The sequence below is a fragment of the Anolis sagrei genome, chromosome 5, assembly GCF_037176765.1.
Source record: "Anolis sagrei isolate rAnoSag1 chromosome 5, rAnoSag1.mat, whole genome shotgun sequence".
In the NCBI taxonomy this organism is placed as follows: Eukaryota; Metazoa; Chordata; class Lepidosauria; order Squamata; family Dactyloidae; genus Anolis; species Anolis sagrei.
The window spans coordinates 195,608,114-195,622,238 of NC_090025.1; the positions used below are offsets into that span (position 1 = coordinate 195,608,114).

Genomic DNA, 14,125 nt, shown 5'->3' on the forward strand with positions numbered 1-14,125 from the left:
GATTTAAGTCATTGACGTGCTGGCTGATACCCGAACAAGGGATGAGCTGGAGATGTCACTGCCTTGGTCCTTTCACTATTGGCCGCTACTTCCCGGCGGATGTCAGGTGGTGCGATACCGGCTAGACAGTGTAATTTCTCCAGTGGTGTAGGGCGCAGACACCCCGTGATAATGCGGCATGTCTCATTAAGAGTCTCCACTGTTTTAGCGTGGTGAGATGTGTTCCACACTGGGCATGCATACTCAGCAGCCGAGTAGCATAGCGCAAGGGCAGATGTCTTCCCTGTGTCTGGTTGTGATCCCCAGGTTGTGCCAGTCAGCTTTCGTATGATATTGTTTCTAGTTGGCGCTTAATATCCACAGATTCAAACATCCACAGCTTGACCATAATGTAAAAGACATCCAAAAAGGAATCCTTGATTTTGCTGTTTTATATACTCTATTTACTTGAATCTGATACTCACATTTTTGACTATATCACCTTGCCAAATTTAAGGTGCACATTAGATTTGTGTAATAGGGTAATCTTAGTGCTAAGCCAAAGCAAAAGAGGAATCTGTTTCAGGAGCCTCTGGAGCTCCTATTTGAGGGATGTCATCTGTAATTTAATTGTCATAGCCCAATGCTATGTAATCCTGGGATTTGTAGTGTTGGCAGGAAAGACTCAAGGCCTTGTAAAACGACAGTCCCCAGGACTCCATAGCTAGCATTGAACCAAAGCAGTTAAAGTGGGTTTATTCTACAGCAGAGATGCACCGCAAGGTTTTCTTTTCCATTGCTGGAAGCTTTGCAGCTCTATCACTCTTGCTTCCTCTTCATCCTGGAAAGAAGTGACGAGTGGAGTGCCACCAAGAGGGTTCCCCCCTGGGCCCGGTCCTGTTCATCATCTTTATTAATGACTTAGATGAAGGGCTAGAAGGCAGGGTCATCGAGTTTGCAGACGACACCAAATTGGGAGGGAGAGCCAATACTCCAGAGGACAGGAGCAGGATTCAAAATGATCTTGATTAGAGAGATGATGGGCCAAAACGAACAAAATGAAGTTCAACAGGGACAAATGCAAAATACTCGACTTTGGCAGGAAAAACGAAATGCAAAGATACAGAATGGGGGACAATGCCTGGCTCGAGAGCAGGACGTGTGAAAAAGATCTTGGAGTCCTCGTGGGGAGGAAGTTAAACATGAGCCAGGAATGTGATGTGGTGGCAAAGAAAGCCAATGGGATTTTGGCCTGCATCAAGAGGAGCATAGTGTCTAGATCTAGGGAAGTCATGCTCCCCATGCTCTATTCCACTTTGGTTAGACCACACCTGGAATATTGTGTCCAATTCTGGGCAGCACAATTCAAGAGAGATATTGACAAGCTGGAATGTGTCCAGAGGAGGGCGACTAAAATGATCAAGGGTCTGGAGAACAAGCCCTATGAGGAGCAGCTTAAGGAGCTGGGCATGTTTAGCCTGAAGAAGAGAAGGCTGAGAGGAGATATGATAGCCATGTATAAATATGTGAGAGGAAGCCACAGGGAGGAGGAGGGATCAAGCTTGTTTTCCGCTTCCTTGGAGACTAGGACGCAATGGAACAATGGCTTCAAACTACAAGAGAGGAGATTCCATCTGAACATTAGGAAGAACTTCCTGACTGTGAGAGCCGTTCAGCAGTGGAACTCTCTGCCCCAGAGTGTGGTGGAGGCTCCTTCTTTGGAAGCTTTTAAACAGAGGCTGGATGGCCATCTGTCAGGGGTGATTTGAATGCAATATTCCTGCTTCTTGGCAGAATGGAGTTGGACTGGATGATGGCCCATGAGGTCTCTTCCAACTCTATGGTTCTATGAAGGCAGCCTTACATTTTGAGGAGCTTCAGCAGTGACTCACAGCCTCAGGATACGGTTTACGTGCCTTGGCTGGAGGCTGTTCTCAGGCCTGATAACACACTGCCAGTTTAGTTTGCAGTTCTTATCAGGGCCCTGTGATGGAGTCAGGCCTACCTAAGGAGCTCTGTGTTTGCCTGTTCTGCAAAGAGGAGGAACTCTTCTAGTCAGAGATTTCCTGCCTACTCAGGGCTTTCTTTTCTTGAGCTTTTGTGAGCATTTGTTGTCTGGCTGCAGTAGTTTGAAGCTTGCTTTGAACTGCATTAAACTGTCAGTGTAGATGAGGACTTAGCTATGAATGTAGAAGATCAACTTTGTTCTCCTGTTTCGGGGGGGAACAGGGCCAACGTTGAGCAACAGCAATGGGTGAATTGTGTTTTTTCTCCACAAAGTGCTGACCATACAAAATGGATCCTTTGCTTTGTTCCGCGTTTCATTCGATTCCGTGGCACGTCCGCTCAGCAAAGAGCTCCTTGATCCCTCTTTTGTCCCGTAACACGCTCAGCCATGGAACTTATGTTTACAAAATGCTGTGGCAAGCATTCGAGGACATGGGAGATGCTAAGTTTGAAAGGCCAAGATGAAATAGTTGAGAAACAGGTCTTTCAGTGATGAGTGCCACCTAGAAAAGATCACCATGGTTCTGCATGGGTTTCCATCTCTAACTCACTACCTATGGGGTACAATTGTGTTGTGTATTAGCTGAGAGCATTTCCTCATTGGAACCTTGGGGTATCTTCCAGATTTTTAGCTCCATCCAGCTTGGCCCGTGATGGTGCTGGCTGAGAGTTTCTGGGAACTGTTCTCCAAATAAGTAACTCTTCTAAGCTCTAGTTGCCGAGTCATTCTTATCTCCACAGTACTCCTGTACATGTGTGTGAGAGAGACTCATTATTTCCATATTATAGATAAGGAAGTATCTTCCTTATCTATCTATATAAATAAAAATGTAATGTTTGTTTGTGGTATTAACAGAACTCAAAAACCACTGGACGAATTGGCACCAAATTTGGACACAAGACACCTAACAACCCAATGTATGTCCTTCACTAAAAAAAATTGATTTTGTCATTTGGAACTTGTACTTTCTGGGATTTATAGTTCACCTACAATCAAATAGCATTCTGAGCTCCATCAACGATGGAATTGAACCAAACTTGGCACACAGAACTCCCATGACCAACAGAAAATACTGGAAGGGTTTGGTGGGTATTGACCTTGAGTGTGGGAGTTGTAGTTCACCTACATCCAGAGAGCACTGTGGACTCAAACAATGATGGATCTGAATCAAACTTGGCACAAGCACTCAATACGCCCAAATATGAACACAGATGGAGTTTGGGGGAAATAAACCTTGACATTTGGGAGTTGTAGTCACTGGGATTCACAGTTCTCCTACAATCAAAGAGCATTCTGAACCCACGAACGACAGAATCGGGGCAAACTTCCTACACAGAATCCCCATGACCAACAGAAAATATTTAAGGCCACCCAGTCCATCTCCCTTCATCAGGGCAAGAAACTGTAAAGTCCACCTGACAAAGAGCCATCCAGCCACAGATATAGATAGATAGATATGATTCACACACACACAGATATAGTATCATAGATTTGAAAGGGACCCCTAAAGAAGGATAATTCTATGTTGCATTTTCCAGAGTAGGCAAACCAGACACTCTCCACATCAACACTGACAAAGAAACAGAAAGAAATACTGTTTACCCACAAGCATAAAGAAATTATATATATTAGAAACCAACACTTTCTCATTACTTTATTTCCCGGATCAACAGACTGGGCCACAGCAACACGTGGCAGGGGACAGCTAGTCTATAATATGGAGAGAGATGCCTGCCCATGACTGTAAGCGAAGATGTATCCACATTGCAGAATTATAGCCCCTTGACACCATTTTTCACTGCTATGGGTCATCTGAGTAGGATTCTGGGGCTTCTAGCTTTGTGTGACATTTAGCCTTCTCTGTTGGAAAGAGACCTGGTGCCACTACAAATTACAAATCCCAGAGTTATATGGCATGGAGCCATGGCAGCTATGCTCCTATCATTCTGCAGTCATGCAATCCTTAGAGCAGGGGTCCTCAAACTAAGACCCGGGGGCCAGATACGGCCCTCTAAGGTCATTTACCCGGCCCTCGCTCAGGGTCAACTTAAGTCTGAAACGACTTGAAAGCACACAACAATAACAACAATATCATCAAATAGGATAAGATATCCTATCTCATCAGATCTCATGATTCACTGTCTTGCCATGTCTGGAGTTCGTGGTCAGGCCCTTAATTGGTTCGGCTCATTTCTTCGAAACGAGTCAGCGCGTGGAGTACATGGATCAAGTCTCCGATAGATCCCCCCTTCTATGTGTGGTCCCCCAAGGTGCAATTATCTCCTCTCTTCTCTTCAACATCTATGTTAGACCCCTTGCTAGTTTGGTCCGGAGTTTCGGCCTAAACTGCTACCAATATGCGGCCGACACCCAACTCCTTCTGCGCTTGGAGCCTGGAGCAACGTCAATACCAAACATCTTCACCTAATGTCTGGAGGCTTTGTTGAACTGGCTACGTGCTAGCAGACTGAAGGTGAACCCGACAAAGACTGAGATTCTCTGGCATGGCTGCCCGACAGGTCTGACTCATCCGCTACCCACCTTCGATGGTGCCGCCCTATCTCAATCGTCCACTGTTAAGAGCTTAGGTGTTGTTTTGGATTCGCAGCTGACAATGGAAGCTCAGGTCGCTGCTGCCAGCAAACAGGCCTTTTTCCGTCTACAACAAGCAAGGCAAATGGCACCCTACCTATCTGATGAGGCTCTGGCAACGGTCATCCATGCCACTGTCACATCTAGGCTAGACTATTGCAATGCCTTGTATGTTGCCCTTCCGATGTCTACGACCCGAAAGCTCCATATTGTTCAGAATGCAGCAGCCAGGTTACTCATAAGAACGCCCATGAAATACCATATAACACCAGTGCTACAGCACTTGCATTGGCTTCCAACTGATTACCGTGGTCTGTATAAGATACTAGTTCTGACCTTTAAAATTCTTTATGACCAGGGTCCATCGTACCTTAGGGACCATCTCTCCTTCTCCCATCATTGGCGGTCGCAACGACCAGTCCAACGTGACTTACTCTCTATACCGGGTCCTAGAGAAGTGCACTTGGAAAGGACCAGGCGCAGAGCTTTTTCTATTTCTGCCCCTGCCTTATGGAATTCCTTGCCACCCTATATGAGAGCCATGCGTGACTTAGGGCCTTTTACTCTAGTACTTAAGACCTCGCTTTTCACTAGAGCATTTGATTTATATTAATCATTAATTTCTGTATGTATGTATTTTATCTTTTACAATTTAGCTTGTAAATCGCCTAGAGCATCTCGGATGGAGGGCGATTAATAAGTAATTAAAGATGATGATGATGATGATGATGATGATGACGATCAGCCAAAAGTAGACCCACACCTCCCATTGAAATACTAATAATTTTATATTTGTTGAAATTGTTCTTCATTTTAATTATTGTATTGTTTTTAAGTGTTTTTTTGCACTACAAATAAGATATGTGCAGTGTTCATAGGAATTCATTCATGTTTTTTTTTCAAATTATAATCCGGCCCTCCAACAGTTTGAGGGACTGTGACCGGGCCCTCTGTTTAAAAAAATTGAGGACCCCTGCCTTAGAGTCTCATTTCCCTTTTCTTCAGGAAAACCTCTTTTTTAAAAAAAAGTTATCCCGTATTTGTTAAAAGCTTTCAGAGCCCTCATTATGAGATGCACAGTGTGTCGCCTCCATTGGCAGACAATGCATCGGGGTGAAGTAGAAAGAAAGGAGCAGAAATGCAAAAGGTAGGAGACGGCTGATGTTGTGGCTGAGGAACAGTTTTTGAGAGGTAGCAAGGACTGCCTAGCATAAATTAAGCAAATTTTCATGTGTATGGAACTGAAAGGTCCTTTGTTCAATGTTAAGTCTAGCAACAGCTGAACAGGAGAATTCATGTCACTTGAGATCCCAATTTGTGACAGAAGGTGGGATATAAATTCAATCTATCGGTTAAACTATAGAGTTTTTTAATATTTAGGATTTGTGTTAGAACAAAGCGTTTTCCTCACTATGTATATAGAGGTCTGCATTCTCTGACACCCCCCCCCCCCCATTGTTGGTTGTGTAATTATCATTTAACAACTTTTTCCATCTGTAAATTATGAATTTCTGTTCCTTTTACACTTTTTCATTTGAATGTCCCACTTGCTTCATCTCTTGCTTGGCTTGATCTTCCAGGTGTCACAAATGTCTTGATCTGCAAATACGATGCTTTACAAAAGGAATTAGTCCCTGCCTTGATAGTATCAAAACCACAAGGATCAAAATTTAGGTCCATCCATACAATATTTTTGGTTTCTGTGTAAGGCAGTGGTTCTCAACCTGTGGGTCCCCAGGTGTTTTGGCCTACAACTCCCAGAAATCCCAGCCAGTTTACCAGCTGTTAGGATTTCTGGGAGTTGAAGGCCAAAACATCTGGAGACCCACAGGTTGAGAACCACTGGTGGAAGCGTTCCTGGTGTAAGAAAATCCTACAAAATTCATGTGGTTATTCATGTGAAAGATGAACAGTGGGGAGAACTGACAAGAAGAAAACCTACAGACGTGAAAGGTGGTGCTGGAATAGAGTTCTGTAGGTCTCATGGATTCCCTGGCTTTGAGATCAAGTTAAGCCCAAGTTATAAAGCGTAGACCATACCATTTTGTCCTTTGGGGGTATCATGGGAGGACAGGGCTCACCAGAAAGGACAACGACGCTCATTCACGTAGAAAACAATAGAAAAATAGCAAGATAGCATTGTTGTTGTTCATTCGTTCAGTTGTTTCCGACTCTTTGTGACCTCATGGAAGAGCCCACGCCAGAGTTCCCTGTCGGTCGTCACCACCCCCAGCTCCTTCAAGGTCAATCCAGTCACTTCAAGGATGCCATCCATCCATCTTGCCCTTGGTCGCCCCCTCTTCCTTTTGCCTTCCCTTTCCTTCCCAACATCATTCTCTTCTCTAAGCTTTCCTTCTTCTCATTATGCGACCAAAATACTTCATCTTGGCCTCTAATATCCTTCCCTCCCATAAGCAGTCGGGCTTTATTTCCTGAAGTATGGACTGGTTGGATCTTCTGGCGGTCCAAGGCACTCTCAGAACTTTCCTCCAACACCACAGTTCAAAAGCATCTCTCTTCTTTCGCTCAGCCTTCCCTAAGGTCCAGCTCTCACATCCGTAGGTGACTACGGGGAATACCATTGCTTTAACTATGCAGATCTTTGTTGCCAGGATGATGTCTCTACTCTTCACTATTTTATCGAGATTGGACATTGCTGTCCTCCCAAGAAGTAAGCGTCTCCTGATTTCCTGGCTGCATTACAGATGGGTTAAGCCCATCAAGGAAGGCCTGAGTTTGCAAGACCTGAGTAGGGCTGTTAGTGGTCAAGGCTCTTGGGTTGGCATAAGTCAGAGATGGCTTGAGGACACAGAGCCTCCTTAAACATGGGAGATGTACAGGCCCTTTGGACATGTCTTTTGCTGTGTTTGAAGCTCGGGTGCATGAGGAATCCTAGAGTTGGAAGAGACCATCCCAAGGGACATCACAGCCCAACCCCATTCTCCCATGCAGGAGCACACAGTCAAAGCCCTCAGGACAGATGCCATCCAGCCTCTGGTTAAAAACCAGAGAAGGAGACTCCGCTGGACTCCCAGGCAGCACCTTCCATGGTTGGAGACGTCTTCCTAATTCTTTCTATGTTCTTACTAATGGCAGCGCCTTCCATGGTTGGAGAGGTCTTGCTGTCAGGATGTTCTTCCTAATATTTTGGTGGAATCTCTTTTCTTGCTATTTGAGCTCATTGCTCCGTTGTGTCCTGGCCTCCAGAGCAGCCAAAAACAATCTTGCCCTCTTCTCCTCAATGGGACATCATTCAAAATATTAAACATGGCTGTCATGTCCCCTTCTCTCAACCTTCCTTTCTTAAAGCTAAACAAAATCCTCAGAGGGATTTTGAACAGGGATTCATGCCTTTCAGACCTTTGGCCATTTTTGTCACCCTCCTTAGGACACCTTCCAGCTTGTCAATATCTTCTTTGAATTGTTTTGCCCAAAATTGGACACGGGGCTCTTACTCCAGGTCGTATTTGACTAAATTAGAAGGGAGTGGAACAGCGAATTCCCTCTATCTGGATGGTAGACCCTGTTTCTTTGCAAAAGCCGTCTCCTGGTCCAGGGGAGCCAAGCCAGAGGGCTGGCAAGGCCCCTGACCTCCTTGACGGATCCTGTTTCCATTTATAGGGAAACATGACCCTCCTTTGGCTTGGCAGACCAGAACTTTTATTTCCGTGGTTTCCTGTATTTGCTTGCAAGCGTGGCCCTGGGATCACAGAGGCTTCTCCTGAGTGTGTGGTGGCCTTTTGCTCCCAAACCAAGTCTCCCACCCTGCCCCAGACTCTGGATTTATGCATTTGCCTAAAGAACTAATTTGTTTGAACACAAAACATGTCCAACCCAAGAGGATGAAATTCCTTTCTCGTCCCAGGACTTGAGGTCCTTTCACACCTCTGTATATTTATACGGCTCTTAATCTTCTGAGGGGCGCGTGCCTGCGGGATCTGGTTTCAGTTATGGCTCCAGCATCCACACCAGGGACGTAATTAGTATTTAGTAGGCTGTAAAGCTTTCAACCTTCCCATCCTCAGAGCGGAGCAGGCAAGAGAGGGCTAAACAGGTCTCCATGAAGAACATCCCAGCTTTATAGTGGTTATCCTGACTGAAGGAGGGGTTAGGTTCATGATCCAACAGCTCTTAGGAATTCTGGGAGTTGAAGGGTTCAATGGCCTGAATTCATTGATTCAGAAGGATGTACTCATATAGTGACCCACTGCCCAACCATTGACACATTGGGTCTGTGTTAGTTGCAGTGAGTAGTAAGGTTCAAGCTGCTATTCGAACCATTAGCTTGGTACCTGGACATGCAGGTAGTCCTTCATTTCATCTCTGAAACTGTCCAAATGCTACACTTCATTGTTGCGGTGTGCCTTCAAAGTATTTTGACATATAGTAACTCTATCATATGTTGTCGAAGACCTTCATGGCTAGAATCACTGGATTGCTGTGAGTTTTCAAGGCTGTCTGGCCATGTTCGGAAGCATTCTCTCCTGACATTTCACCCACATCTATGACAGGCATCCTCGGAGGTTGTGAGGTCTGGGGTGTTGTAAGTTTTTTTCGGGCTATATGGCCATGTTCTAGAGGCATTTTCTCCTGACGTTTCGCCTGCATCTATGGCAAGCATCCTCAGAGGCTGTGAGGTCTGGATTGTTGTAAGTTTTTTCGGGCTATATGCCCATGTTCTAGAGGCATTCTCTCCTGACGTTTCGCCTGCATCTATGGCAAGCATCCTCAGAGTTTGTGAGGTCTCAAAACCTCTGAGGATGCTTGCCATAGATGCAGGCGAAACGTCAGGAGAGAATGCCTCTAGAACATGGCCATATGGCCCAAAAAAACCCACAACAACCCAGTGATTCCGGCCATGAAAGCCTTCGACAATACGTTGTGAGGTCTGTTGGAAACCTCTGAGGATGCCTGCCATAGATGTGGGCAAAATGTCAGGAGAGAATGGAACATGGCAATACAGTCTGGAAAACTCACAGCAACCAAACCCTATCATAGGCTGTTCTTGGCAAGAATTGTTAAGATTTTTAGTGATACGTACTTACTTTGTTCTTTTACCATTTTTTTTTATTTATTTCTGATGGGAAATTAGTCTTAAAAAGTAGGGTTTTTTGGGAGAATTACCCCGAGGAAGGGGATGGAAGAAGGTTGAAGAAAATATATATATTTGATGGTGGATTGAGAGGAATTCATACAAAGTGAGCTCAATGCAATAAGTAAAGGCTGAGCTGGGAAATTGGGACTATGCTCTTCCCACTTGAGTTGTATTTGCCTGCTGATAAAAGGCAAAGTGAACAGCAGCTGCCTGCATAATCTGTTACAGTGGCTATGTCAACAGCAAAATAGAGAGAAAAAGGGCAAACAGATAAACAGAACTCACCAGCCTGTGGAAAATGCATAAATCAAACAACCCAACCTAACAACGCCTGGAAGACCCCCACATTGCCCCTGCCTGTTAGCTTTAAAACACATGCAAATATATGTCGCTAAAGTTGCTCCGTGGGTTTTGTAAATATGCTAAACAGCACAGTTTTGCATGCTAAGTTACCGATGAGTCATCTCATGTTGCTAAAGCAGCCAAATAATACTGGGCTTGATAAGAATATAAATATTATATATACATTTCACTCCTGCCTCCCCCATGTTTTGTGGGGTTTTTAAAAAAGAAGCACCCTCCTCCCCCTCAGGCACCACAATTTCCAGAAATGTCTCTGCGGAAGAGATTAAAAATCAGATGGAGTTGCCCAGTGAGGGAGGAAAGCTCATGAAAATGAAACAGAATAATAAAGAGGAAGGAAAGTAAAGAGGAAGGAAAATAAAATAGTGTCTCCTTGCTTCGCAGAGGTGCCATACAAATCTTGTTCCAGAGAGGACATAAGTGTTATCTTAGGTTAGAGAGTTGGGCCAAAACTGGCAAAATGAACTTCCAACTGGGAGAAATGTAGGGTACTATACTTTGGAAATACAAGTGAAATTTGCAGGCATAGGATGGGGGTCACCTGGCTTGGAAATGGTCCACATGAAAGGGATCTTCTTAGATCACTAGCTGAATATGAGTCAAGAGTGTGATGCAGCAGCAAAAAAGGCCAATGTGATTCTAGGCTGTATCCATTGGAGTCTAGTGTTGAGATCAAGGGAAGTCATAGTCCCACGCTCTTTTGTTTTAGTCAAGCCTGACTTGGAAGAGTAACCCTGTGTCCAGTTCCGGGCAAAGCCATTCAAGAAGGAGATGAATCACATGGAAGGTGTTTAGGGAAGGGCCACCAGGGAAGGGTTCCCGCTACGAACTACCTAGGACCTTAAGACCGTCCGGGGAGGCCCTGCTCGCTGTCCCCCCACTATCGCAATCGCAGGTGGTGGCAACTGTTGGAGCTGTTTGTAATTTGTAATGTAGATTTCAAAATATGTATGTATGTTTAAAAATGTGCCAAGTATGGAAAGAGTTAACCGAACCATGGAGGGAACAGCATTCCTAGAGAGGCCATAAGTCAAGTGTATAGAGCAAATGGACGCAGCGTAGTGCGTCAGACGTCACTCTGGAATGCAGGAGGTGTGGACTTGTACTGATAACTGTGTTCGCGATGTTGCGATCGAACGGGATGGAAGCAAGTTTTACGATGTGCTTAGTGTTAAGTAGCTTCTAATGTATATAGCTGTAAATAAAGTAGTTTATAGCCTTCTCTGTGGTGACCCCTCAGCTATGGAATTCCCTCCCAAGTGAAATGAGATCCTCTCCTTCCCTCCTGACCTTCTGGAAAAAGGTGAAATCCTGGCTTTGGGATCAGGCCTTTGCGGACTAGACCGACGTGATGGTAGAGCTATGGTTTAATGGACTCTGATGGACTCAAAGGGACTCTGTGTAGGATGACAATTTAATTCTGGCAATTGTTCTATGATGTTTTTATAAAGTTTTATACTGTTTTTTATACTGTTTTTACTTAAGATGTATATTTATGCTTTTGTTGTCAGCCGCCCTGAGTCCCTCTGCGGAGGTTGAGATAGGACGGGATATAAGTGTCCGAAATAAATAAATAAATAAATGGCCAAAGAGGTGGAAACCAAGACCTCTAAGGAGTAGCTTAGGAAACTGCAAATGTTTAGTTTGGGGAAAAGAAGGCTGAGAGAAAGGGAGATATGAGCCATGTTTACATATTTGAAAGGTGGTCATCTTGAAGAGAGGAGGAGGGAAGCTTGATTTCTCTTGCTCCAGATACCAGCACACAATGGAGCCAAGGATTCAAATTGCAGGAAAAGAGATTTCTCCAAATCTTCCTGAGAGTAAGAACTATTTGAAGGCAGGATTTGCTGCCTAGTAGTATGGTGGAGGTTTTGAAACAGACGCTAGATGGCCATCCGTCGGGAGGGGTTGGTTGAGGATGAACTGAATGTCTGCTGGTGTCTCTAAGATTCTAAAAAAAAATAAAAAATCACCTTGCAAATTGCCAAACCTGTTTGGAAGCCGCTCATTTGCACCCAAGCAGAGCACCAGCTGCAGCCTTGGCATCCCCTCTACAGGTGGCACACCTTGAAAGGCCTGTTGCAGCAAGAAGGCTGCAGGGATGCCTCCGTGCCTGCCGGGCCAAGTTGGGGCATCTCTCCTGCTCTTCGGCAGTGCATAGTCCTGGTGCGGTTCATTGCAGGCTGGTGCTCTTCCTGAAAGTGCATCTATACTGTGGAATAAATCTAGTTTGACACCACTTTAGTGGCCCTGGAGCAGTGCTCTGGAATCCTAGGAGATGCAGTTTCCTCTGCTGCGGAGTGCTGGTGCCTCATCCAACTACAACCCCCAGGATTCCATAGCTTTGAGGAATGGCATTGAAAGTGGTATCAAACTGCATTAGTGCTACAGTGTAGAAGCACCCTTCATGGGGAGGAAGCAACCTTTTTTACATGTAGATTGGCTGCATCTAGAATTAAAAATGATTTATTTATAAAAAGGATCCTCACTACCTCTGAGGATGCTTGCCATAGATGCAGGCGAAACGTTAGGAGAGAATTTATTTATTTGCTTTATTTCTATACCGCATTTTTCAGCCCTTAACAGTGGTTCTCAACCTTCCTAATGCCGTGACGCCTTAATACAGTCCCTCATGTTGTGGTGACCCCCAACCATAACATTGTTTTTGTTGCTCCTTCATAGCAGTCATTTTACTACTGTTATAAATCATAATGTAAATATCAGATATGCAAGATGTATTTTCATTCACTGGACCAAACTGGGCACAAATACCCAATGCACCCATAAGTAAATGCAAGTGGGGTTGGGGGGGGGATCGATTTTGTAATTTGGGAGTTGTAGTTGCTAGGATTTATAGTTCACCTATAATCAAAGAGCATTCTGAACTCCACCAGCAATGGATTTGAACCTAATTTGCCCATGACCAGTAGAAAACATTGGAAGGGTTTGGTGGGAATTGACCTTGAGTTTGGGAGTTGTAGTTCACCTATATCCAGAGAGCACCGTGGACTCATGCAATGGTGGATCTGGACCAAACTTGACACAAATACTCAATATGTGCAAATGTGAACATTGGTGGAGTCTGGGGAAAATAGACCTTGACTTTTGGGAGTTGTAGTTGCTGGGATTTATAGTTCACTACAAACAAAGAACATTCTGAACTCCACCAACGAGTTAATTGGCTCAAGCTTCCCACATGGAATCCCCATGACCATCAGAAAATGCTGTGTTTTCTAATGGTCTTTGGTGACCCCTCTGACACCCTTTCGTGACCCCCTTAGGGATCCTGACCCCCAGGTTGAGAAACACTGCTCTAGAATATGGCCATATAGCCCAAAAAACCCTACAACAACCCAGTGATTTCTTTTTGTTGTGTTTTTTATTTGCGGTGTCTTTCACAGGGGTCTTGCATCCCTAATGCCAGTGAATTGAGGGTACATCCAAAGTACAGACTCTCAGTTTAGCTTCGAATGAGCATTCAGGCCTGTTTTGCTCTCGGATTGATTTGCCTTTTTTTACCGTCTTGTGGGGTCCACAAAAGATAAACGTTCACATATTTCTGATTAACTCACATTCTTTGAATGGTTCGGTTGATTTCAGGAGGAGACCTCGCTTGTAAAACCGATCCATAATGCAAGCTCTCTGAAGCTTGAAGTGACTCACAAAACCCTCACCCGTGAAGCCTGCTGTTTTTGAGCATCATCTCTCTCTTTCCCTCTGCAGGTCCACGCGTGGGAGATCTCTGACCAGTTGCTGCAGATCCGACAGGATGTGGAGTCGTGCTACTTCGCCGCCCAGACCATGAAGATGAAAATCCAGACCTCGTTCTATGAGCTCCCCACGGACTCCCATGTCTCCCTGCGGGACTCCCTTCTCTCCCACATCCAGAACTTGAAAGACATGTCCCACGTCATTGTCACACAGGTAAACACCAAGCCAAGGCAGGTGTGTGGGCAAGCGAGGCAGAACAGTTTCTAAATTTATTTTATTTTATTTTATTTAGTACATTTCTATACCGCCCCTCTCAGCCTTCCAGCGACTCGAGGCCATTTACAAGGCAAGAATTCAATGCCACCAAGGACACAATT

General features: G+C 44.8%; 1 protein-coding gene across 2 annotated transcripts in view; it reads left to right on the forward strand.

Moving 5' to 3' along the window:
• The window catches only part of TNPO3 (transportin 3), a 79,604-nt gene that overhangs the window by 18,337 nt on the left and 47,142 nt on the right, over window positions 1–14,125 (forward strand). For both annotated transcript variants that reach the window (XM_060776363.2, XM_060776364.2), the window contains exon 2: window positions 13,761–13,961. In XM_060776363.2, coding sequence (XP_060632346.2) covers window positions 13,761–13,961 — 201 coding nt within the window. The remainder of the gene's footprint in view (window positions 1–13,760; window positions 13,962–14,125) is intronic.